Source organism: Notothenia coriiceps, unplaced genomic scaffold (genome assembly GCF_000735185.1).
Source record: "Notothenia coriiceps isolate Sejong01 unplaced genomic scaffold, NC01 NC01_scaffold00014802, whole genome shotgun sequence".
Lineage (NCBI taxonomy): Eukaryota > Metazoa > Chordata > Actinopteri > Perciformes > Nototheniidae > Notothenia > Notothenia coriiceps.
Window position 1 is genome coordinate 38,842 of NW_011347503.1, and position 25,553 is coordinate 64,394.

General features: G+C 38.9%; 3 protein-coding genes across 9 annotated transcripts in view; 2 read left to right on the top strand and 1 right to left on the bottom strand.

Moving 5' to 3' along the window:
• The window catches only part of prdm16 (PR domain containing 16), a 20,797-nt gene extending 13,649 nt beyond the window's left edge, over positions 1-7,148 (top strand). For 6 of the 7 annotated variants that reach the window (XM_010774873.1, XM_010774874.1, XM_010774876.1 and 3 more), the window contains exons 8-14: positions 124-293; positions 433-510; positions 836-1,005; positions 2,007-2,178; positions 5,160-5,417; positions 5,821-5,998; positions 6,799-7,148. In XM_010774873.1, the coding sequence (XP_010773175.1) occupies positions 124-293; positions 433-510; positions 836-1,005; positions 2,007-2,178; positions 5,160-5,417; positions 5,821-5,998; positions 6,799-6,933 (1,161 nt within the window). In that variant the 3' untranslated portion in view covers positions 6,934-7,148. The remainder of the gene's footprint in view (positions 1-123; positions 294-432; positions 511-835; positions 1,006-2,006; positions 2,179-5,159; positions 5,418-5,820; positions 5,999-6,798) is intronic. The other variant, XM_010774878.1, reaches the window with a different exon arrangement.
• A 5,583-nt stretch (positions 7,149-12,731) lies between these two features.
• tprg1l (tumor protein p63 regulated 1-like) lies at positions 12,732-16,032 on the top strand. Its single transcript, XM_010774881.1, has 6 exons — positions 12,732-13,089; positions 13,280-13,371; positions 14,555-14,605; positions 14,711-14,836; positions 15,240-15,393; positions 15,752-16,032. The coding sequence occupies exons 1-6, from the start codon at positions 12,868-12,870 to the stop codon at positions 15,944-15,946; spliced, it is 840 nt and encodes a 279-aa protein (XP_010773183.1). The 5' UTR covers positions 12,732-12,867; the 3' UTR covers positions 15,947-16,032.
• A 1,107-nt stretch (positions 16,033-17,139) lies between these two features.
• The window catches only part of wrap73 (WD repeat containing, antisense to TP73), a 15,404-nt gene continuing 6,990 nt past the window's right edge, over positions 17,140-25,553 (bottom strand). Inside the window, exons 6-11 of the mRNA XM_010774884.1 lie at positions 24,688-24,810; positions 19,529-19,606; positions 19,350-19,452; positions 19,106-19,231; positions 18,453-18,644; positions 17,140-18,039 (exon numbers count right to left, since the gene is read on the bottom strand). Of these exons, the coding sequence (XP_010773186.1) occupies positions 17,927-18,039; positions 18,453-18,644; positions 19,106-19,231; positions 19,350-19,452; positions 19,529-19,606; positions 24,688-24,810 (735 nt within the window). The 3' untranslated portion in view covers positions 17,140-17,926. The remainder of the gene's footprint in view (positions 18,040-18,452; positions 18,645-19,105; positions 19,232-19,349; positions 19,453-19,528; positions 19,607-24,687; positions 24,811-25,553) is intronic.

The following is a 25,553-nucleotide window of genomic DNA, read 5'->3' on the forward strand; positions in this document are numbered from 1 at the left end:
ACACACACACACACACACACACACACACACTGTATATATGTATTATATATATATATTATATATATACATTTGAAAATATTTGATCTCACCTGCTCCCTTTTTTGTTTTCTGCCATCTCCTCAGATGTCAGCCATGGAGAACATGACAGAGAAGCTGGAGAGCTTTGGTGCTCTGAAGCTGGACATGCCACACAATTCGCTTCAACACGCTCATCCACTGTTCAATTTCCGCTCCCCTCCACCTTCCCTCTCAGACGCCATCCTCCGCAAAGGCAAAGAGCGTTACTCCTGCAGGTAAGTGCCTTGTAGTTTGGCGCATTATTCACAGTGTTTCTGTGTGTTTTTACATACATGGAAACTGCATCAAATGTTTGCAATGACAATAAAATACACTGAATACTCAACTACCATTTTTGTCCATTCTGCCCTCCAGGTACTGTGGGAAAATCTTTCCTCGTTCGGCAAACCTCACAAGACACTTGCGGACACACACAGGGGAACAACCCTACAGGTATTCTACTCTTTGATCCTTCTGAAATGCTACAGACAATGTGTTTTCCTTTGTATTGCACCTACTCTCCAAACTTGACATCCCTTTGCTGTGCTCTGCTTTTGTTTTGTTTTGGCTTGGCTGAATCAATTTCTAGATTCATTTTACTTACTTGACCGTGATCCCAATGATTTAGAATACATTTTCTTAAGAAATAAGGTTAGCCTTAATGAACATTTTGTTTACCTCAGTAGGTGGATAGTAACATCTCCATTAATACTGTCCCTGCTTAATATGCCATGCTTATTTAAACCCACCTTCCCAACCTTCTGCTCTCCTTTGACAGATGTAAATACTGTGACCGCTCATTCAGCATCTCATCCAATCTTCAACGCCACGTCCGCAACATCCATAACAAGGAGAAACCCTTCAAGTGTCACCTGTGCAACCGCTGCTTTGGTCAGCAAACCAACCTCGACCGCCATCTCAAGAAGCACGAGCATGAGAACATTCCTGGTCAGTTTTCAACATATTTTACTCAGTTTTCTCTGAGAAAAGGGAGGCTGTGAGAACTGAAACATAGTTATTTAACAGGGACTTGATATTTTGTGTTACGCTAATGGTTTGAATGAATGGCTCATATTACCCGTTTGGAAAATTCTAAATCTTCACTTTAACTTGTGATTGATATAAAGTAGGAAAACCACTTAATTAAAGAATTCACACTTACGTTTCCTACTGTGTTGCCAAAAACAGCCTCCAGCGTGCCACTGAATATGGAAGGAACAGAGAGTTGTTGACTGAATGATTGCGTATTTGAGAATTTACATGTAATAGTCCATGCTTCACAGTTGTGCTTTCTTAAATTGGGAATGACAACCTAATAAAAAACAAGGCAATACGCTTGGTTTCCACTTCATGCAACATATTATAACTTAGTGGAGCTGTACATTGCCAACAATACACAATTTCTTACTAAAATACCAAGGGATGCCAGTTTTTTACTTGAGTGTGTTAATATCAGGCGGTTCATACCAAAGTTTCTATGGCAGGGTGCCCAGATGTTGCGTTTCTTAATGTTTCTTTGATTAGAACAGTGAACACTGATTCCAAATTCATAGTTAACTTAAATTAGGCCATTGCATCTGCCGCTTAACATATTAATCATACATCCCAAAAACATATACAAAGAAAGCATTCTTCATCTTAAGACAAACACTGCTATACTTATAATTTGTTAACTACACCATCACTGTCCCGTGGTCACTGTTTACATTATCCAGTTTCAAAAAGTTTTCACCATAAGAAATGAACAACCCCAATTTTTATTTTATAAACTATTACAAAAATGTAAAAAATGTGTACAAATCAATTTACTTAACAATTTCATTACATTCATATATTTTGTATGTCTAATGATCATTTTAATCACGCCCTTGTGTGTGTGTTGTTGTTGTTGTGCATATCCATGTGTTTGTATGTGTGTTGATGTGTGTCTGCTCTCCTTCCCCCAACAGTGAGCCAACAGTCCGGGATGCTTTCCAACCTGGGAACCACCATCTCCTCTCCAAACTCCGAGCCAGAAAATCATGCACTTTTAGATGAAAAGGAGGACTCATACTTCTCAGAAATCCGCAACTTCATTTCCAACAGTGAGATGAACCAGGCCTCAAGCTCCACAGAAAAGAGGTAACAAGAAAACTTGCACGCACAGGCCACATTTGTATTAAGAAAAAAGTGATTACATTTGATCCATGAGGCTAACCCTCTACACCTCATGCCAAGCTCTAATTCTTACCCCAACCTCATTTTAAAACCTAACTGCAAGCCCAACTGTCAAGCAAAACTAACCGACGAAATGTCCTCACTATTAAGACATATTTTAAACCTCTTCCCTTATTAGGAAATGTCGTCCTGACAGATATGGAAAAACAGAGACAAACACATCTTGTTAACTTAAAGCAACAGTTCATTAGTTCACTACTTTTTTTATTACCCCTTTCTTTGCCTTGTACACAAATACAGCCTGCAAACACTTGGTGCACAGTGCCCTCTGGTGGGTACATTTGTAAGGCATTATTGACCTGCATACTGACTATAGATACTGACACTAACTTGAATTGGTTCAACTAAGTTATCTAACTGCAATTTGTATAAGCTATTGCAAATTAAATAAAACAAACAACCTGCAGTTTTTTTGATAATCACTATTTATTTTAACTTTTGCACTTTGATGTTTTTTGTGCAGACCATTGAGGGAAAAAGGTGTAGCACATAAACATAATATATTATATATGGTATATTTGATGCATGCTGATTTATTTAAAATACAAATATTCTAGTTCACCTTTAAAATGTGCTTATAATAATAATTGTTTTCAATATGTCAAAATGTAAGCCATGTATAAAGTTTTGCTAGAGCTGTTTATTGGGAAGAATAGAAATTCATATCTACAGTCATACAATGACGTTGGTAAATGAATCTACTTACCAGTAACTGGCAGGAGTGATCATCCTGTGTGTGTTTTGTTGCACTTTTAAAACCTTAACTTGTGATTACAATGGTTGTCGGATCTTTAATACAAACAGCCACCCTGTCCAGTTGAAGAAGAGTTGAGCACACTGCGTTCAGTCCTAAAATACTTGTCTTAGTTTCTCAGTTGGTGGGAAGTTTCAGGCCAGATGACAGAAAAGAAATAAATATTGCCTATATTCTTGACTCAATAAACTCTCTGTCCTGCTTTAGTTCTCAATGTGAATTCCTTTCTGGTAGTCTCACTTTCTGTCCGTCTCTTTCTCCACCCCCCTCTCTCTTGTCAACATGCATTATGGCCAGCAGACCCAGTGGCAACTAAGCCCCTCTGCCATCTGGGATCAATACTGAGTCTCATCCACAACAAGCTGGTCTGACATTTTAATATCTGTAATTCAGACTAAGTATAATGCTTTCTGTCCTCCCACCAGACAGCCTCCTGTTTAGTTTCCCCTTTGAGTGACTGAAGTCAAATATGTTCATGGATGACTATCTGTAATCGCTCTTAACCGCCCGCGCAGAATAGTTTCTCTCGTTTGTCAGCACCATAGCCAGTCAAAATAAAAGTGCTGGCTCTTGTTTCTCACATGAAAACTTTGTCCGACCGGTTTACACAATGAGGAGATGCTGAGGCAGCACTTCTGCTCTGAGGGTAGGATGTTTCAAACAAACAAGTTAGGGGGTTTAGAAGAAAAACATTTCCAGCATTGCAGTGTTGCAGTTCTTAGGAGTATCTGTCTCCTCTGGACCGTATTCCAGGTCATAATTAGGGCTTGAATGAGGACCCAGGCCATGGCTGGAGCTCTATGGTTTGGATAAAACTACAGTTGGAGCTGGTTCCCTGTCTGGGTCTGGGCTATAACGACTGGCAGTCTGGACCCTGAGGGGGACTCAGGTTGAGGCATTTATTTAGGAGATCCACTGATGATGGAGCTCTTCCCCCATCCACCCGCTATATCCATACCCCCAGCCCGCTAACACAAACACCCAACTGACGTGTTTAGACTGAATGACAAAACCCAGGGCCCCCTATATCAGAGCTACGCTTCTTTCTGCGTACACAGCATGGGCTTTTCCCCTGCCAAACAGCTCCACAATTTGATTATGGTGATATTTAATCTAGATTGAAAGTGAAGAATTTTTTTGCCCCCCCCCCCAAAGTCCCCCTACCCAAATGTACCCACCCACTGTGTGTGACCCAATCCTATCCCTATGCACCCCTTCCCAAAGGTAATCCTGTCCGAGTTGATAAATGTCCACTGTGTGGCAAAAAATGGAAGGGGTACATTTGCCTTCCCAGAGGAAATGATATCATGAGCCATGACATCGTGGTCTGGGGGTGAGGAAGGGGGGAGGTTGGAGTGCTGGCTGGAAAATGTACAGATGGCAGGTCATAATGGTGGTGTGCTGATAGCCTGTTTGCAGATCAGCCATCGTCTTCCCTCAGTCACAGAGTATGTTCCACCATTAAAGGGTGCAGAGGAGCCGGTCTGGGGCGGGCCCTCTCCTGCCCTGTTTCTAAGGAGCGGGCCAATTAATCATGTGTGGGCCGTTTGAAAAGCGCTCCGGGCAGACTGTCGGCACAAACACTGTGTGTGTGGAGTTGGACTGTGCCTGCTGTCAACACATTATTTATGTTTGCTCTCTGCCTGTGATGAGTCGTGTTTTTTAGATAGTCAGGAAATGGTTCCAAAAAAAAATGTGTAGAAGAAGAAAACACATTTGAAACATGCATTAGCACCAGAGATATGCTTCCTTGTTAGTTCTTCTATGCGTCTTTCTTTTAAAACTACACTACCCATGATTCAGATGTATAGTGTGTTTTTCCTTTGACTCTCCCTGATTGGCTGGGTAGACTGCTCACATTCGTCTTTATTTTTATTAAGAAGCTTAGGGAGCTGTGTAAGTTGCTTTTTTTGGACTCGGACAAAATGTACGTTCTTTTGCATTTTTAGCAATGTTTTAGATTTTCTTTCCACAAGGGACAAGGACTGTCGCAGACCAGATACACATAACTTCACATGAGCTTCTAATGACTGTTTATTATTCTGAAAGTCACTTATACGGAAGCTTATAAGAAACAGTTGCCAATAACACTCACACGTCCTCTCTACTTTGACCTTTGATCCCTCTGCAGATCAGACCAAGCCGAGGAGGAACGCCCACCCAGCCACAGTTTGTCCAACTCCAAGCTAGGGCTCCAGGGTCTGGAGGAGGAGGACGAGGAAGTGGAGGGCGATGATGAGGAAGAGGAGGAAGGCAGCCTGACAGAGAAGTCTCTCGACGAAGCGCCTGAGTCCCCATCTCCTGTCACAACAGGAGTGTATGAGGAAGACGAGGAGGAGGAAGAGACGGAGGCAGCTCCGTTAGCTATGAGCTATGAACACACTCGCAGGTATTTATTTAGTTGAACACCACATAAGGTGATTTAGCACTTAACAAACCTTTTAACAGAAACCGCCTGTTATACCTACTTTTGATTGTAGCTAATGCCAATACTACAGACTTAAAACATGGATTTAATGTATAGATTCCCTTAAACAAAGCTAGAAAAAGACTGTTCCAGCTTCAGCTCCTACTCTTCTCTTCTTTACCTTCTCCTAGTTTGTTTCCTCTACCTGTCTTTTATATTAATCATACCTCTTCTTTTCTCTTCTTTCACCTTAACTTCCTCCTTCCATTTTTCTTCCCCCATCCATCGCATTAACACTCCATCAATCTACTTACGTCCATCCATTTACTCGTCCACCCATCCATACTTCCCTATTTCCTCCGTTCATTCACCCCTCGGTGTGCAGGTGTATAGACGAGGGCTCTCTCTTGGACCTCGAGGGTCTCCCCAGCTTTCCCAAGAGCCTGGAGGGGTTACGTAAAGCAGCCAGTGACGAGCAACCCTTTGATGTTAAAGACATATTTAACACTTCACTAGAGTCGGAGGCATTGAAAGAGACATTGTACAGGCAGGCTAAAACCCAGGTATGTTACTGGCTTTTGAATGTCCACTCAAAGAGGGATGGACAGAAAAACATCTTGTCCTAAAGAGAAATGAGGAAGGAAAAAATGCCTCATGAGGCTTTAGAGATAAGATGGACTCTTAGGTTTTCAGATGCTTAAAAAATTAAAACAATATATTTATTTAAGAATGGCTGTAACTGTAGCTGGATTAAATTGCCTCTCGTCCCGCCCCCTCACCACTTTTCCTCTCACCTAACCTACTAACATTTTACCTGTAAACTGCTTTTATCTTTTCTGTGATCTTCAGTTTTATAATAAGTCCAATAATGCAAGACTAATGACCAATAAACATCACCAATAAATGATGGAGCTCTGAATAAGACCTAAATTAGACCTGCTTTACCAGGGTAAATGCGGGAATCCTGAAACTAAATTCCATAGCTTTTTTAAGTCTTTTTAAGACCCTTTCCATACATTTTAAAATCTCATCACCATTTTGTGTTTCCGGAAATATGTCAAACTATATTAGGTCATTTGAAAAGTCATTTTCAAATATGCCAGTAAAAGTCTTTTCAAAAAGAACATTTTATTGTCTGATATTCCAATGTCAAAAGATACTCTGTATGGATTAGCACCATGCAAATGTCACAAAAGGACATAGTATGGTATTCAATGTATAACTAATTTAATGTCCTAGCACAGTAGGTCATACAAATATCAGTGTGGGGGAAAAAATCATTGAGAAAAGATAATTATTTCTAAAGACGTGTTTGAAAATGTTGAGTTTCCTCCAATTAAAATCCACTTTTCTTCTTGTGCAGGCTTATGCAATGATGCTGTCCCTCTCGGAGAACAACCCTTTGCACGCGCCCTCCCAGAACTCTCTGGATGCTTGGCTGAGCTTGGGAGGTGGACCGTCTGAGACGAGCAGCTTTCACCCGCTCAACCACATATAGACCAGAGAGAGTGAGCGAGACGAAGTGGGAGATTGAGTAGGAGGAACGTTAGTTTCACAAATGGATGGAAACAAAAGACTGAGTGAACATGAGTAATAGAAACGTGGACGCCGGAGAATAATTCAGTGTCACAAACATTTAAGATAGAAAAAATATGTTTGTGAGCATATGTGTGTTCATTTGAGAGCATATGTGTGTGTGTGTGTGTGTGTGTGTGTGTGTGTGTGTGTGTGTGTGTGTGTGTGTGTGTGTGTGTGTGTGTGTGTGTGTGTGTGTGTGTGTGTGTGTGTGTGTGTGTGTGTGTGTGTGTGTGTGTGTATGAGTGAGAGAAAAGGAGACAGAGATTGTCCCTGGATGAGGCGTCTCGCAAGACTCTGTCAAAAAGAAAGCACTGCTAAGCTCCTGTTGATGTGAAGGACATGTTGAATGCTTCTCAACAGCATTAAAACTCTGCATTACTCTGATCCTCCCCAAGTCCACAAGGCTCACTCCAGCACCACAGAGACCCTGCATAAGGCTCTCATAAAAACACTTAATGACTAGTACGTCTCTAAAGTCTGTGTACACCTCCTTCTACAAGCACTGCAGCATCAGCACTGCGTCAGCACTGCATGTCCACATGGTGGTGCTGTTTCACCTGGAACATAGTGGGCGCGTGCACTATTGTCTCCAGGTTTCCCCCACCAATCACGTGCGACTCATTAACTGATCTTGTTTCAGTTTTAACCGCAGAATCAACAATAGAACCGCACTAAATGTTACTTGAGGAAATTTCAGTTCCAGTAGACTGTTGATTTTTGATGATTACATGGAGAATGACGTTCAATGTTGAAATGTGCAAAGCAACTGGTGATTTTGATGAGCTATCTGGGACATTAGCCATTGTAATTGGTTACCCAATTTGATCATGCTGAAAATGAATTTAAATCATACTCAAAAAATGAGGAAAGTCTTTCTCTGCTTGTTTATTTCATCATCATTTGTTAATTTTATTCACTTTCTCTCCTCTTAGATACCACAGTATTGTTTTGTTGTAGGCACCACAGTGCAAAATTGTTAATATAATTATTTTAGAGAAGGACCAAAATTGTATGATATTGTCATATGATGTACAAATAACCTAGATGTTCATAGCAAGAGTGGTATGTGCCAAATAACCCATAGAAAATGTTTTGTTCTCTGACAATCATTTAATTTCCAAGGGGCTTGCATTTGCTGTCATCGTTGTTTTTGTTTTCTTATTACGCTCTTATATATTTGATTTCAGAAGTGTGTGTATGTATTTATTTTTGGTTGTTTTGTCATGACTGGAGGAGTGAAAATGAAGATGTCATTTTATCCCTCTTCTCTTGATACTGAAGGAATGAACGCCTATCAGAACCTGAGGGAGATTCTGAATCTCTGGTTTTGATGCGTTAGAGTGCCAAAATTTGAAAGAACCCATGGAATTAATTGTTTTTATTTATAGTGAAAGATAGCTGTAGTTAGCTCAGATACTATTTGGCAATGTAACATCCTGCAGTGTTTAGTTTTTTCATGTTACAATTCAACCATTTACCCAGTATGCTGAGTGTGTCCTTGAATTGGGTGGAGTATTATAGAAGGAGACTTGGACAACTTTCACTATGAATGTCAGAGAAGGGCATTACTTTGTCGCATTATGGAATCTGACTAGTTTCTAACACGTCAAGCTCCTTTTCCCCTCAGTTTTTTTATTTTAAACATGCAGGGTAAAAAAACATTATTCGTTTTTTATTAGTTTTCCTATATTATATGGTTTAAAAGTCTAAACACAAAGTCTGCATGAACATCTGGTCTTCGCTGCATTGGAGCAACAGAATCGCCTATCATGCAAGAATAAAGGCAAGGACTCATGAAACCAACAACACTAAACAACCGGTGGTTTTAAAATGTACATAATTATGTCAGTTTGTCTTTCCAACACATGCAAAACGATATCTAGTTAATTCTTGACAGGAAAAACATAAACACTTGATCATGATTTGGACTAATTATTCACTGTTTTCTGAGATCATAGTTAAAACTCATTCCATGTTGTCCACTAGGTAGCTGTATCATGGAGGGCATGAGTCATTTTAATGTAGATAACTGTAGATAGCTGCCGGAGCAAGGGGGTGGTCATTGTCGATTGTTGTTGCCTTGGTCCTCCCTGTGTGCTGGGACTCTCACAACTAGGCCTGATGCTGTTTTTTCAAAGTCGTACTTAAACCATGTGGGTCCAAGCCATAACCTGATCAGGCTTAGGTCTCTAGAAAACATAGAACACGAAAACATTTTCAGACTGGTTTCATTTTCAGCATAGATGAGCAACCTAAATGGATAGATAGAACAATTGAAACAGAAGCACTGTCATTTGTATTCACGCCAGCAGGTGGTAGTGTGATGCTGGGACTGCTGCATCATCTCATTTTTCTAAAGACAAAAGTCTTTTTTTTTTTAAATTCTACTGAATGAGATTTAATTCATGGTAAACACATTGTTTTCACAAGTTGTGGTTATAAAACATAAAGGCTTCGGTTGCTATGTTTTAAGGTTGACTATATGTAGTAACTCATGTCATGGACTACTGTAATAAGTACGCGCTGTGTAAAGCTAAGGAATTGAAGGCATTGAAGTATTCAATTTTGCCAACTTCAGAAAGTATTCTGGCAGATGGTCGCTGAAAATTCTTTCAGCATAATAGAACATGGTTGCTGTTTTCCCCCCACTGTTACAGGAGAAAGTAAAAATATACTTACTGTTTCTTTTTAACTGTATAGTATTTTAAAGAATGAAAAAACAATGGTGCATTTGTCTGAAGAAAAAAATCATTGAAAAATATGGGTTTAAATGGATGGTGCTTGTTTTGTTTGAATCTGAGTTGTATATCTCCTCTGTTATGTTTATTGAAAACAAACAACAAACAAAAAAAAGATATTGTGCATGACGTGTTTAGCAGTCATAATGATGTCCATTTGTGAAATGTGTATCAAATCAAAAAATGATAAAAAATAAAATAAAAAAATAAATCCGTAGATGCACTTATTGTACATGTGGTTAGATTGGTAGGTTTGACTTCAAGTTCTTGACTGCCTTACAGATGTTTGGGCAGGTGGCTCTGAAAGACATTAGAAAAGACTTGGGGGAGAAGACATAATGAAAAACAATAAAGGATTGTAGAATAATATTGAACAATTCTGAAAAATTGCAGTTCTTTTGATGCTTGTGATTATTGAAGATGTACTTTAGAGAAATTTCATTGAAAAGATATGACTCTGATGTTAATTCTGTAGAATAGCAATGTATACCAAATGTAATCTTTCCAATGCTATGAAGAATTTATACATGAAATTGATATGCAATAAAACCTGTGTGCTTTTTAAATGACACGTCTAGTGTGTATCTATGAGCTGTCGGTCTCCGTCAGGAATTACTTAGAGAAAACTTCTGTGTATCTAGTGATACCTAGCATGTGTCGCAGGATTTATATTGTCATTAGTGTAAGCTAAAGTTAACTATCGGAGTAAACAAAGGCTGTTTAAAGTCATAGTATAGTATATCCAAAATATCAAATGAAATAGTATAGTACGTCGAAAGTATCCCAAAAAACATTCATAGTATATTAACGGAAATCAAAACGAAGATAAAAGCCTCGAAAGTATCAGAAAAAATGTTTAGTATGTAAGGATATCTGAAAAAACTGAATATTATAATATGTTGAAAATGTTGTAGAAATGACATCATTTAAATTTGAAGAGAAAACATCATAGTTTAGGATGTCCAAAATATATGAAAAATAAGTATTATAGTCGAAAGTTGAAAATATCAGAAATGATATTATTAGGAAAATATGCAAAAAAACAACAAATTCTATAATATTGGCGAAAAAATCGGAATAAACGACATAGTATATAGTATGTCGAAAATATGCAAAAAAACGACATAGTAAGTATAGTATGTAGTTTATGGACTGAGTCCAGGATACTCTGCAACTCTATCTGCTGCCGTCTGGCAGGTGTTAGCGCAGTACCAGGACTAAAACCACCAGACTCAGGGACAGTTTCATCCCACAGGTCATAAGACTGTTAAACACCTGAACTTTTGAAAGAACATCCATAACATTAATCTGTCTGCAAATGATATATATCAATATTCCAAATACTTGTCTATAGACTATTCTGCACGATTTCTATTATATTCTATTTTATTTTATTTACTTGCACTATTAACTGTTTTATTGTGTTGCACTGTCGGAGGAGCCTGTGACCTAATCATTTCATTGTCATAACTACACTATAGCTTTGTACATATGACAATAAAAGACTTGAACCTAGATCTGTACTTGTTTAAACATTAATGACATAGTAAGATAAAGTAATCTCACTGAGGTTGTTCATTGGCTGAGATAAACAAATACTTACCAGAAAACAAATGTAGATGACTATAAAACGACTTTTATTTATTTATTTATTTTCTTCCTCAATAATTCCAGCAGGTTAAGTTTAAAGGTTAGCTATACTTTAAAAAGCAAACATTTTCATAAATATTCATATAAAATGTGTGTCTTACTTGTCCAGTGTAGTAATACAACTGATTTTGAGTCAATGTAGTTTTCAATTAAATATATGCGCATTTTAATTTAATAATGTTCGTATACAAAAAGCTCTGAGGACTATTAAAAAGAGGTGTGTACTGATCCAGTCCAAACTGAAAATGCTGCATTGATTTGTAGTCTTTGAGTAACATGACATTGAAGCTATTGAAAATAAATGATGCTTTTCAAAAAAGAAACTGCTCATGTTCATATTAAACAGAAGAGTCATTAAAATCCAATAAAAAAGTTTTTTCTTATTTGTCCAGTAATAATACAATGCTTAATTTATGTGGTGTCATTAATTCACAAAACATGAAAGCCATTGAAAAGAAATAAGACTTTTAAAACAAAAAACTCGTGAATTTGTGTAAGTTTTACAAAATTGAAAAACACTAAAATCTTTTTTAAAAGATGTGCGTCCTAGTTTAAAGTGTATTAAGTCAATTATGCATTGATTTGGAGTAATAAGGTCACATGATTTGGAATCTATTGAAAAAGTCCAAGAGTTTAATTAAAACGGCTGCATTTTCATCAAAGTATAAGAACAAGAAGCAAGAAGAAGCGAAAAATCCAATAAAAGAAAATACAATATTGGTATGGATTCGGAGTCAATTGGTCACATGAAAGTTATTAAAATGATCTTCTATTGCAATATTTATATTGGCTAAAATGAAATAAAAGGATGCGTTATTAAGTATTTTCGGCATCATTTTCACCAACATGAGCAAATTATCACAGAGGCAGGGAAAATAACATTGATTTTGTTGATAGTTTATTGATGGGCCCTTAATGAAACCCTATAAGGTTATGAGCAAAGGGCTCTGATTTCAGCTAACCATCCTCTGGCTTCTGACACTCGGTAAAACTGAATAAAAAGAGTCTAACAGCCAATCCTAAAACTAACTTCATGATTTAGATCATTAATGGCAATTGCTTGAATTACGATTACAAGCAACCATTGTGAGAAACCCTGTATTTTGAAGCTGTAATTGGAGGCTGAGGGTTTCAAATATGGAGACATGAAAATCCCACAATAACGTTTTAAATGGGTGCGTAAAAATAATACTGACACCCAACTAACATTATTTAGCCATAGTTGAAGTGATAATTACAAAAAAGGGGCCCATCCATTCTTAACACCTGTTTCTGTAATGAGCCCGTAATGTTTCTTTAAGAGGAAGGAAATGAAAGGGGGGAAGTGAGGCAAGAAGACACCACTTCCTCCGAGCCCTCACAATCAAAACATTATTTGTGCGCAATGGGTGAGTCTTCATCTCCCGAAAGACAGCGTCTAATCTAACACTTGGCGCACATAGTCGCGGAGCGGAGACTGCTGCACGATGCTCCGGCTGAACGACACCGTGGAGGCGGAGAGTGCTGCGATCCTCCACCCTGCAGAAACCGAGGAGGGGGTTGAGGTTGCCTTCACGCCGCCGGAGGCCGGGCGAAGCCTCGGTTACGGAGCCTCCGTGGCCTGCTGCCCCCCGTTACAGACGCTGACGCCTTTTCATGTGCATAACCCCACAATGCAAGCGAAAGTGAAGGACTACTTCGTGTTTAGGGTAAGTTCATCTCCACCTACAGCGATGTTTGTGTATGCGCATGTCTCTTTTCAGGGTGTCCCTACAACACACTGCTCTTAACAGTCAAACAAACACGACCAATATCATAGCACGCTGTGTATACTAGCGGCACAAGCACATCGCAGGGAGGAAAGGGTGATAACTGACAGTTGTGTGATGCTGATCTCAGCCAGGTACCATTGAGCAGGCAGTGAGCGACATCAGGACCGTGGCACTCCCTTCCGAGGATGGAGAGGTGCTCAGCGTCTGGCTGCTAGCCGAGTAAGTACCCAGCAATGTGTTTGGATCAGCTGCTGTGTGCGATGCAATGTTTAAAATCAGGGGTGGGAAGTAACTAAGTACATTTACTAAAATAATGTCCTGATACATTAAGCTACTTGAGTATTTCCATGTTATGCTACTTTGTACTTCTAACCTACTCCACTACCATTCAGAGGCAAATTGTGTACTTTTTCTCCACTACATTTATTTGGTACCTTTAGTTACTTTACATAATTGGATTAATAATGTGAATTATAAACAATACATTTAAGTGCTGCATTTTTACCAGTTTTGATAAAATATTATTCTGAAATAGGCAAATCTTCATAATAGGTGCTTTTACTTTTGGTACTAAGTTTATTTTGATGCCATTACCTTTGTACTTGTACTTGAGTAAACTTTTGAATGCAGGACTTTTACTTGTAACAGAGTATTACAGTCTGGTACTTCTATGTTTACTTAAGTACAAAATCTAAGTACTTCTCCCACCTCTGTTTAAATTATTATACACATACGGGCACGTGCAGAGGATGTTAGAGGTGCAGGGGCCCAGGTTCATAAAAGGGCACGCTGACATTTATGTTACTAATTTAATAAATATGACTACTTTTGTGACAGTTTTAAAAGGGGTATTAAAATCAATGTATTTAAAAACAAACCAATTATGGAGGTTGGTTCAAGCACTGCTACATGACAGTTAATTAATGACCAATCCTTTTCTGTTTGAACACATGTAAACGGTAAACCAGGTAAAAGGTAAATCACACAAATGCCTTAGCCAATCAGAATGCAGATCCTGCAGCATCATAGGCCGGCGGTTAGTCTGCTACACACTATAGTCAGACAGCCAGATAAAAAACATGCCTAATAGGAGGGCAAAAGGGCAGGTGCTGAAGACCCCTCTGAGGTCTATCCGGGCACGTGCCTGTACACAAAGAGGGATCAGCTGGAGATTTGTTAAAAGCTACAGATTAAATGTTTAATTTAGTTTAATCCATGGGTGTATGTTTTACATGATCACAAACATCTGCCAACGTCTTGATTTCTTTTTTAAATTATTTTATATTCTTAACTTTTTATAACTCCGTAAAAGACAACAGTTGAAGGCCAGGTTTCTTATTGTGTTCTAAAACTGTCAAAACGCAGCTGGAATATTTGTCAATTTGATATGGGTGTTCTGCAGAATTGACCACTGGAACAATGAGAAGGAAAGACTAGTGCTTATAACTGATAGGTAAGTCAAAAAGTATATTTTGTTGACCCAATATTTGAGGAAATATACCACATACAATGACACGACATTAAGGTGATATCTAACATGTTTTGGGTGTGTGCGCAGGTCACTGCTGGTGTGCAAGTACGACTTCCTCAACCTGTTGTGTCAGCAGGTCGTCAGGATCTCTCTCAACGCCGTAGACACCATCTCAGTGGGCGAGTTTGAGTTCCCACCCAAATCCCTCAACAAGTATGCTCGAAGACTTCCAACAGAACGTTTTTAAGTTATTAATGCCAGTGTTAAAAAGAACTCTAGCTTTCCAAGTACCATGAGAAATCCTTCAAAAGTTATCGTACAGAATGTTTAGTATTTTTACAATTGGTAGTATAGTTCTTTTAGTAATCATAAGCTTGAATGCATCTATAGAAAGGTTAACAAGATGATTTACTGGTAGGGAAAAAAAAGTTAGGGTTAATCTGAATATAAAGAAATGTATGAGAGCATTGAAAAAATATCCTGTATGATTTCTGATTTAAAAAAGCTGGGTTTCTTTTTAAACATAGGTCGCTCAGCTTGGTGAGCTAGTGCCACAAGTAGCTGGCTGATGCTAAAATATTCCACTGCTCTTACACAGATGTGGTTTTTTTTAAAGGAGAGAAGGCTACGGGATTCGTGTTCAGTGGGACAAACGTCCTCGGGCCTCATTCATAAACCGCTGGAACCCCTGGTCTACAGAAATGCCCTACGCCACCCTCGCTGAGCACCCCATGGCCCACGCCGATGAGAAAGTGGCCTCCCTCTGCCAGGTATATTCCTTTCATCTAAATAAAACAGCAATGCAATCACCTGATAGAAACATCTGAGGATTTAAAGCTTGACGTTCTGCCCATTTCAAGATAAACAATGGCGACCACTGGTGCAGCAGTTCATTCACGCAGAATATGGAGCATATACAGGCACAGCCCAACTGAAAAATCGTAATCTCTTGAGACAGTTACTAATATATCTTTAAATAGTGGAGACACAGCTTTGTGTATGAACAGTTATATTCAAAGTTTCCTTTCTTACTGGCAAGGCAACAACAGTACCTTGGGCAATGTTCTGAAAGGTTGTGTTTTGGAAGGTTTGTTGAGGTTTCATGATCTTTTGCTCTTTCTTGCCAAGTTGGACAACTTCCGAACCCAGATGGTGCAGGCAGTGAAGAAAGCCCACAAGGAGCACCCCATCCCCGGTCGGGCTAATGGTGTCCTGATCCTGGAGAAACCCTTACTCATCGAGACCTATTTGGGAATTATGTCCTTCATCAATAACGAGGCAAAGTTGGGCTACTCCATAACCAGGGGCAAGATCGGCTTCTAAAAGTCAGTTTCTCCAAATTACAACCTAGTTCAGCCCCTGTGTCTGGTTACACTGCCCTGTGTGAGGGAAGCTTTACTACGGTGTAATACGCAATCTGTGTGTGTACGCTGAGCCCATGAGAAGTCCACACCTCCCTCAAGTTGGTGTTGCAGACAAGAGGTCAGCCCACTGTAGGTAAATGATGTGCAACACTGCATGGACTGTCTTTGTATTTTCGTGTTTTTAGCCCCCCACAGTCCGTGTGGCAAACATTTGTGAGAAGGACATAGCTCTTGCATCAATTCTTCAGCTTACTGTAGTATTTTACTCTTCGTCTAACCACTAATTGAGAGACTGTCAAAAATTGAGATTCTGGTAGAGAAATGCAAACAAAAGACAGGTTATTTCTTGGTTAAGGATGTTGTTTGTTTGGGCTCGCTTCTAAACAACAAGGATTGCATTATTCAGATCACAGGGACATTGGGTAGCCTTACAGAATAGGAAAGCAAACAATGGCTAAAGTTTAATTATTTAATAAATGCTACTAAAGGGAAACTGTTTCAGAATCTACACTGCTATAAATAAAAGCTCTGGGTTGAGTATGGAAGATAACAGTTGTAATACACTCCTCAGAGTCCATGAGACTTGAGATAATACTTATATTGCATTGACCTTTCTCTCTTATTTGCCAATGTTGTGCTCTCTATGCTTACATCCACCTAAATGTCTTTGCTCAGAGCGGGTACTCATCTACTACTTGTAGAGCTGCATTAGCTAACACAGCTCAAATGTTCTTGTATGTTACAGATGTTTTATGCAACTTGAATTTGAAACCAGTGTCTTTATGTTAGTTTGTTTGTAATTTAACTTAAAGATCTTGCATTGGTTTAAGGCACATTTGCACTAAGTGGCACTGAACTGTGCAGTGGAATAATGGTTGGGTTACAAAGTAAAATGCATGCACACAAAACATCGGTTCATTAACAACATGCTGTTTGTATCTGATGAATAGGATAACAGGATTGTTTCCTGTACTCACCTAAAATACATTGTTGTGCTACCAAAGGTTACAGGCCATATTTTCATGTTCAACAATGTTAGTGAATAATTGTGTCCCAAAATGCCTTTTCCGGTCTTTACCCGTGCATGTTCCCTGCACGTTGGGTTTGCATGAAAGATGTTTTTTTAAAAAGGAATATTCTATATGGCTTTGTAAATACTAATTTAGTTTTATTTATCTGTTGTTATTTTTGATGCAGTCAACTCATGGATTCATGTAGAAAAATAAATATTTCATTGCCAATTCTGAAGTATTTCATTAAGAGATTATGACAAAAATGTGAAGGCTTACTTTTTGTTTTAAATATTTGTAGCACAAGAATGAAAAGTCAGCTTTGAAAATAGAGACGGATAAATGTAAAAAAAATGGCTCAACATTCAAGCTTCATAAATAAAACATCAGACAGGTGATTCTTAAAGTCAGGTAAAATGGTTGCTAATCTGTATGTTTAGTAGTGCCTGGGCAGAGAACACAGATTTAATAAATGGTAGAAAGATTTTGATCCACACATTTTAGTAACTGACCGTAAGCTGCATTATTTATGACAACATTTATTCAAAATAATTAAACAATTTCAAAGTAGAACTAATACAAAATACTTACAACTAAATGTACAGTGAAATCTATAAAACTATGTAAACCACTATCTTCTCACAGTGTTTGGAACTAGTGCTTCTGTATGCATTTGGTCATTCAAAAAGTGATATTTGTTGATTCTATGTCTCTCAGGAGGAATGTCAGAGCAGGTTTTCCATACATTTTTTACTTGATAAGAAAAGGAGTATACCAGTAACCTTTACTGAGGGCATCTATAGCACGACATGTGCAAGATGGAGGGGGAGTGTTACCCTCGAGTCTTTTTGTCATCACTTTAACACATTCCCGGCAAAGGCTACAGAACTGAAATCCAGTTATTCTTGAAACCTGTGTATTTGTGAGTTTTACTTGTCCTCCTGGTCGTTGTCCATGTAGCACAAACACAGCTGCTCCTTCCCTAGCAGGATCAGAGAGTCTCCGCTGCAGTGCCATTTCAGTGACTGGACCTGGAAGCCACCTGGCAGGATAGAAAGGGGCAATTGTGATGACTACACATCTAAACATACAAAAAATAAAGTAGAAAATGGTACTGCATTGTTAGAAAACACATGGAACTTGTTACTGTCATTGCAAAAGACAGAATCAATAAACTTTTAGGGTTCTAAACGGATCATTTAGTTTGTTGTTCTATACTTTCTAAGTCAAACACACCCACCTTTCAGAGTTCAAATGAAATACCAAAGATTTGTTTAGCGTTGCCTTTTGAATTCAGACATCACATATTTCACTTGGATCAAACCAATGTCACATAACATGAGTTCCAGGACATTAGGAGGAGACTTTTCATGTAACCGGCTTATTCTATATTTGAGAACATCATAGGCTTTGTATTGAAGCTGCTGGACATTTTGATCTCTTTGAAGACTTCACCTTCAGTGGGGACTTGGACAGAAACGCAGCCTGCTGGGGACCAGAGGTAGAGTTTGGTGTTGCCTGTACAGAGAGCCAGACGGGGGCGTCGGGGGTCCCACTGAAAGCAGCGCACGGCCGCTGTCTGCTCGAGCACCGCCACCAGGCTCATCTTCTGCACATCCCACACCCAGACAACACTGGCCATGTTGTCTACGGTCAGAGAAACAGATACAAACTCAAAGCCACTCTCAGTTTATAGAGCAAAGAATCGCTAATATTGCATCACAAATAAATGAACACTAAAGTCGATGTTTACAATCAAAATAATGTAAACTGTTATAACCTACGGCAAGGAGCTTGTTTTTGCTACCGTATTTTTTTATACAGGGTTAAAGAAAGGTTTTAGCATGGGCCAATGAATAACCCAATACATTACAAAGCAGATACACAAATTATGTTTCACTTCACTATTCTGATTCAGATTTCGACATATCATAAAGAAATAAAAAAAGACATGTAACTCAAAAGTAAAACTGCCAGGGTGTTTGTGAAGAACGACTTCCCAACTCAGAAAGGATGAGAATGCACTATAGGCGAGTGTAGCTCTCAGAGTGCCATTCTACTTTACATATAATAAAAAGATGGTCAAAAATAAGGGTGAAAAGTCTTACCGTTTTTGGTGGCTAGATAGCGACTGTCTGAGCTGAATGCCAAGGTGGAGACGCCAATCTTAGGGTTGGCTCGGTCTGGGTCTGGTTTAACTACAGGAAGCTGGACTGGCGTTGGGCAGATCTCATCTGGAGTGGAGACCAAAACAAATGAGAGTTTGTGATTAAACAAAGTTGGCTTACTGAACTCAGTCGTTTTACTCAAATACTGCCGAGAGAATGTTTTTTTATCCAAAAGCTGACATACATTTGCTCTGTGTGTTGAAGAGGGTGTTGCCAATTGTGATGTTGTGTAGCGATAGGTCATCACTGCAAACAGCGGGCCTTTTCACCACTTCCTTATATACAACCTTAAAACACAACAAGAGTTAATAACTAAACTGCAAGGCCTGCAAGGCTCATCAGGAAGGATGGAAAAATACTCACTGCCTTTGTGTTGTTGATGGCTGCTGGATGCTCAAACTGTGTGATTTTCTTCCACGTGATATGATTGAGGATGCGCACCTGACATGAGGGTAATAAAGTATTGTTTTAAGTAATAATGTTGAAGAATTCAATGTACAACAAATGTTTGTTTAGTCACTATCGCAGCTTTAAGGAAATATCACAAGCAGCGATCTCCAATAAGGGAGATCCAAAATCCCGCTTATCAGTAGAGGTGCTGCAGAAGAGAAGGAAACCAAGACCTTTTTGATTGTTACTCAAAGCTTGTATCATTCTTTTTACGAAATAAATAATTAATTAATTAAAGGTGACCTATCATGCAAAATGCACTTTAGTACGTCTTTTATACATGAATATGTGTCCCCGGTGTTCCAGGGAACTCACCAAGTGTCAGAAAACACAACCCTCTCTCTTTTCCTCCATACCCAAATCTCTTAAAAAGGGGCTGCAACGGATCTGATACAGACTGATCCAGATTTGAACACTTCTGTGACGTCACAGAAGTGGCGGCCACTTCTGTGACGTCACAGAAGTGTTCAAATCTGGATCAGTCTGTATCAGATCCGTTGCAGCCCCTTTTTAAGAGATTTGGGTATGGAGGAAAAGAGNAGAAAAAAAAATCACATTGTCTGATGTGAATAAATTATTTAAAAATCAGACAATGTGATTTTATGGATTTTTTTTCTCATTTTGTCTCTCATAGTTGAGGTATACCTAGGATGAAAATGACAGGCCTCTCTCATCTTTTTAAGTGGGAGAACTTGCACAATGGGTGGCTGACTAAATACTTTTTTGCCCCACTGTGTATATATATATATATAAATAATAAGGTCTTATATATATTTAGTCAATTTATTGAACATGTTAAAAAACAAGACAAACAATAATGATAATAACAAAGATAAGCTAAATAAAAAAACAAGGTATACAAATAAAAAATAAATTATCAAATAGGTTCCATCATATTCAAAAGGGGCAAGAAGAAGCTTACAACTTTTCTGGTCCAACCCCCTCTGGCATACATTGTTCATGAAAATAAAAGTTCCGGTCATCAGCATCCGTGATATTTGATTCATTGTTTTAAACAAATCATTCCTTTGTACAAAACAAACAAAAACAAATAATCTTTACAGGTAAACCAAAACCGTCAACGACAAGAAATAACAAGCATGAGTTCATAGGTCCTGCTCATAACCATTCAGGATTTGGTTTCTAAATAATTGTTTTAGTTTAGATAAAGTTGCACAGTATTTCAGTTCATCATTAGTTATTCCACCGATCAACACTTTTTCTTGTGATGCAATGAAGTTTGGAATTTGTTCGTATGGGTGGTTTTTTGAAGATGCAGTTTCCTCTCAACTGTTGATTTGCGGCTTTGAGCATAATGTGGATTGTTTTATAGTCATATATATTTATAAACAGTATATGCTCCTCATTTCCCTTTATTTATCTTTTATGTTCAAAAACCTTCACAACCACATAATTTGGTCGAATGTGAGAAGACCTCGGACATGCAGTGATCGAAGCACTAATAAAATGTACTTGTCTGAAACGACTGATCAGCAGTTTCAGTTATGCTAACCCCGGCACAGACGTACATTTTTCCAGCAGCTGTTGTATTGGAGTTTTGCCTTTCCATGCCACGCTCTTCCTTACCCCCATCCCTAAGCTGCAGCTCACCTTGGTGAAGATACTCCATCTTAAGTGTAACTTTACCAGCTACGGATCTTGTTGCATACCACCCCACATGGAAAAGCATTTCCCACCTATTTTCTTCATGCTACCCTCCCTCCACCCAGTTTAAAGTTACACTGCCTTTTCGGTCTCCCGGCACCCCCACTGTTCTGGGTTCAAGGCATCTTAGAAGTGCAAGTCTGTTTGTGTTTGAGTGATGTTGACATTGGTTGCCATGGCACCATGTCTGAGGGGATGTCCAGGAATCGTGCAGTGAGGTGTTATTACAGATACCACACAGCTGGACGTCCTGACCAAACAGGAGGGTCGACACTTCAGCCAAGTTGGGTGACAGACTGGGCCCAGTTCAAATGTCTGTCTGGACACTATGATGAAAGCCTCGCCACTTCAGTGGTTTTTAGCTCTGAACATTCCCAAATGCAAAATAAAGCATTAAGGGTATTCCCAAAAATCTATGTATATGTGTGTGCAACTAACAACTAACTGTGATTGTGCTGAGAATTTCAAAAATTGTATATTGTTCTGTTACAAGCTTGAATTGCGAAAGAATACACAGTACCTAATGGCATCGTATAGTGTGTGTGTGTGATCGAGTGCCAACATTTGTTTTAAAAAATAATGAATCACATTTTCATTTTCACTTTTTGTTTAACCCCTACTTTGTCATTTCTGTCAAGGCGACTTTACTTGTTTTCCCTGTAAAAGCGATGCGTTTAGTCTTCTTTGCTAGTGCACATGCGCGTGCAACCATAATGCTAATGTGGCCCACGATGAAATTGAGTTTGACACCCCTGCTCTAAGGGAAAGCGTGAGTGCCATCCATCTAGCACCCTTAATGTTGCAGTGTTGTGCTTGCATGGCCTTCATTTTTGGATTATTTGTTATGACTAGGTTGTGTTTAACAATTGGACAAAACAAATCTTTGTTTTGTAGCATTAGGACAAAACACTTCACTATTAAACTCTACAGGTATGTCAAACTACAAATTGTCACACCGAAGTGTAAATGAAGAAAATGAATGTGGATGTCTATTCTTCGCCATGCATGTGTATGTAAATGAAACAATTATGGACTGGCACTCTCCTGTTTATGTTGACACTGTGGGACTGCAGCTTTCTCTGTGAACACCTTAACACCAAGGCAGCTGTACACAGACCACAGTTTCTCTAGCAGTGTCTCAAAGGCTGTCATGTGCTCCTTGTTTCTGAAGGGCAAGATACCACACATCATACCGGTCCTTGAGTTAAAATATGCTGTACTTATGGCTGAGTGCCAACAGCTTGTGTTGGCATCAATCCTATTGAAGGGAGACTGGTGGATATTTGAGTACTACTTTCAAAACAGAGCATTACCACATGTTGCCTCTTTGTTATGCCGACTTGTAGCCAAATAGTTATCCTTTGGCACTGCTTTCATTGGAGGGAATGTACACAACCTGCTGGATATGCAACTAGTTATTAATTTGTCACACTTGTCTAGCATTACATCAATGGACTGGTCGTTATTTCCCACTAATGTCAAGATGTTGTTTTGGATCTGTTAGTTTGATGAGTGCTATAGTCCTAATTTAAAAGGGGGCCCTATAGTATCCTTAAATTCCTCTCGGTGACTGTAAACCTTTATCATATGGGTTCTCTACAGGGCCATCCATCTAACGGTGGTTGGGTTCCATGTCAGTGTCTCATTCATTGCCCTCACAGAGAGGTACAGTAGACCTCTTCAAAGACACAAGGCCCTCCGACTGGAAAGTAACAAGAAATGAAAGATAAAAATCCCAAACACATGTTTGTATAATGCCAGTTTGTTTCTAAATATCCTCAGATTATCCACTAGAGAGCAGTGAAATGTTATTTTTAAACTTGACAATTGTCCCACTTATTGTGCACTAATTTTTCACAATTCTTTAATAACTACAGTTGAAGGATCCATGTTTGATGTTTATGTGTGTATATTACAATGCTAATATAAGCTTATATATTGTTATTAGGATTTTTCTAAACTCTCAATCATCAATGTATATATAATTTCACTCGTCAATGTATTTATGCTCTTTGTGCCGCTGGACAGCATGATGTGTTTGTCATACTTTCACTTGCGAAGTAACCCACAGTGCTTTTTCCCTTTTTCCTCTGGTGCCTTGACAGCTGAGAGTCACCGTCTGGTCCCTCTGCACCAAAGCTGTGTCTTACATCAAGTATCCCAAAGCATGCCAGAAGGGTCAGTATGAGAATGATATTGTTGTATTTATTTTCTCATGGCTTATGAGTGTATATTCATTACCAGGAGTACCTGAGGGCAGGGCCAGTGCTCAGAGTGTCTCAGCATGCCCCATGAATCACGTGCCGTCCTTTACCTTGTGGCGCGACCCTGGATAGGAGGCCACATTCTGGTCCTCTCTGCTGACAGCTGTGCTCCTCCTCAGTAAATGGGGCATGCTCTTCATAACAGGCCTGTCAGCAGCTTGAGGAATAATGATTGTCCGTGACTCTCCCCGTTTTTCTGCATGCAAGTCCCTCTGCAACCCATGTATCCTCTAACCCTCATTTAAATTATACGAGCACCAGGGTAATGTTCTATCGTCCTGATGATGCCAGAGTGTCTCATTTATAACATTGACTAAAATAAACATGGAGCTATGAGGTTACCTTTTCAGTTATCAGAGTAGATAACTGGCTTTCAAGTCAACAGACAGTTTTATTATTACTTTATTCATTTGTATTGTGTCATTGTTCCTTGCTGCTGCTGTTTCTTAACCTCTGAGTGTTGAATAAAGTCAGCACAGATAAAATGTTAAAACCGGAATGATTGTTTTATACGTCCGTTATAGAATTGTACTTGACTAGCTTGTACAGTGTAAGAGTGAAACTACATTTCTTTCTAGGTTGATTTCTAATTGGTGTGTGTTTTTAACATACTGTGTTTTTGAGTTAAACTTGTCAGTTGTGGTGACATTGGAAGATCTTATTATACTTGTGTTTTTATAACTGGTTTAATGCGGGCGTTCTCCCATCATCTTTGACCCTAAGGTATTGATTTCAGCAGAGATGGCTGCTACATGGCCTTGGCTGAACGCCGTGACTGCAAAGACTTTGTCAGCGTATTCGTGTGTGACGACTGGCATTTACTCAGGGTAAGCAGCACATTCAAATTGTATATTTTATGACCAGGATTATACATTTGAAATTTGAGTAATCTAAGTAAGCATCAGTCAAATAAATCTAAATGTAGGTGACTTAAAAGACATGCAGTATCCTCCTGTGACTGTATATTACTTTGTAAAGCATCTAAAAAAGGATTTTTGGAGCTGTATTTGAATGGCTTTGTTTGACCAACGTACACAAGAGGCTGATCTTAAACATGATAGACATTAAAGTAAACTCTGCATATTAATTATTTCAAATTTGATGTGGTACATGCAGTTGTGTGTGTAAATGAATTTGATATACCTTGACTGTCACAGCATTTTGAGACTGAGACTCAGGACCTGGCAGGGTTGGAGTGGTCTCCCAATGGCTGTGTGCTGGCAGTGTGGGATAGCTGTCTGGAGGTGAGCTGTTTGCTTTAAACACCTAAGATTTCACAAGAGAATATAAAAGATGAACTTCCCTGCTAGATATTTTGAGCATGTACTTAATGTTTCACATAAACAATCTGAAGCAGCTGGCTGAAAACAGTCCATTGAGAGTCGAAACCGCGGAAAAATATACAAACATGAACACACTCAAGGCCCTCCATTAAAGTAGATTATAGTTTGACTATCCAGGCCTTCTTATTACGTTTCACATGATATATGTATCATAAATAAGTGTCTATAATCATAGATACTAAAATAGGGTGAGAAGTTGCTGAGAAAATTCCCACTAGAGCAGGAGACATGAGAAACTATAAAGTAAGTAAAACATAATCTGTATAAAGAGAATGGTTTAATGAAATACGTCATTATACAAGACTCCCTAAATCTCCGAAATACAGACTACAGAGTAAATCTATTGATAAAGCTGACCTCGGTTGAAGATGTTCTGCAATTGAGTACAGAAAATAACTTTTGACACATTTTAAAATCCTATCAAAAGGTTACAAGAACTGTAATATAAGTGTATGTTTTTTATTTTTTAAGCAATCATATTATAGGGCTCTTTATTGTCAAAGTCTATTGGGGCAGGTGGGGAGATACATTGAAAGTAATATTGTGTGTTTTCCTCTCCACAGTACAAGGTGTTGCTGTATTCTCTGGACGGCCGGTTGCTGTCAACCTACAGTGCCTATGAGTGGTCTCTGGGGGTCAAGTCAGTGACCTGGAGCCCCAGCAGCC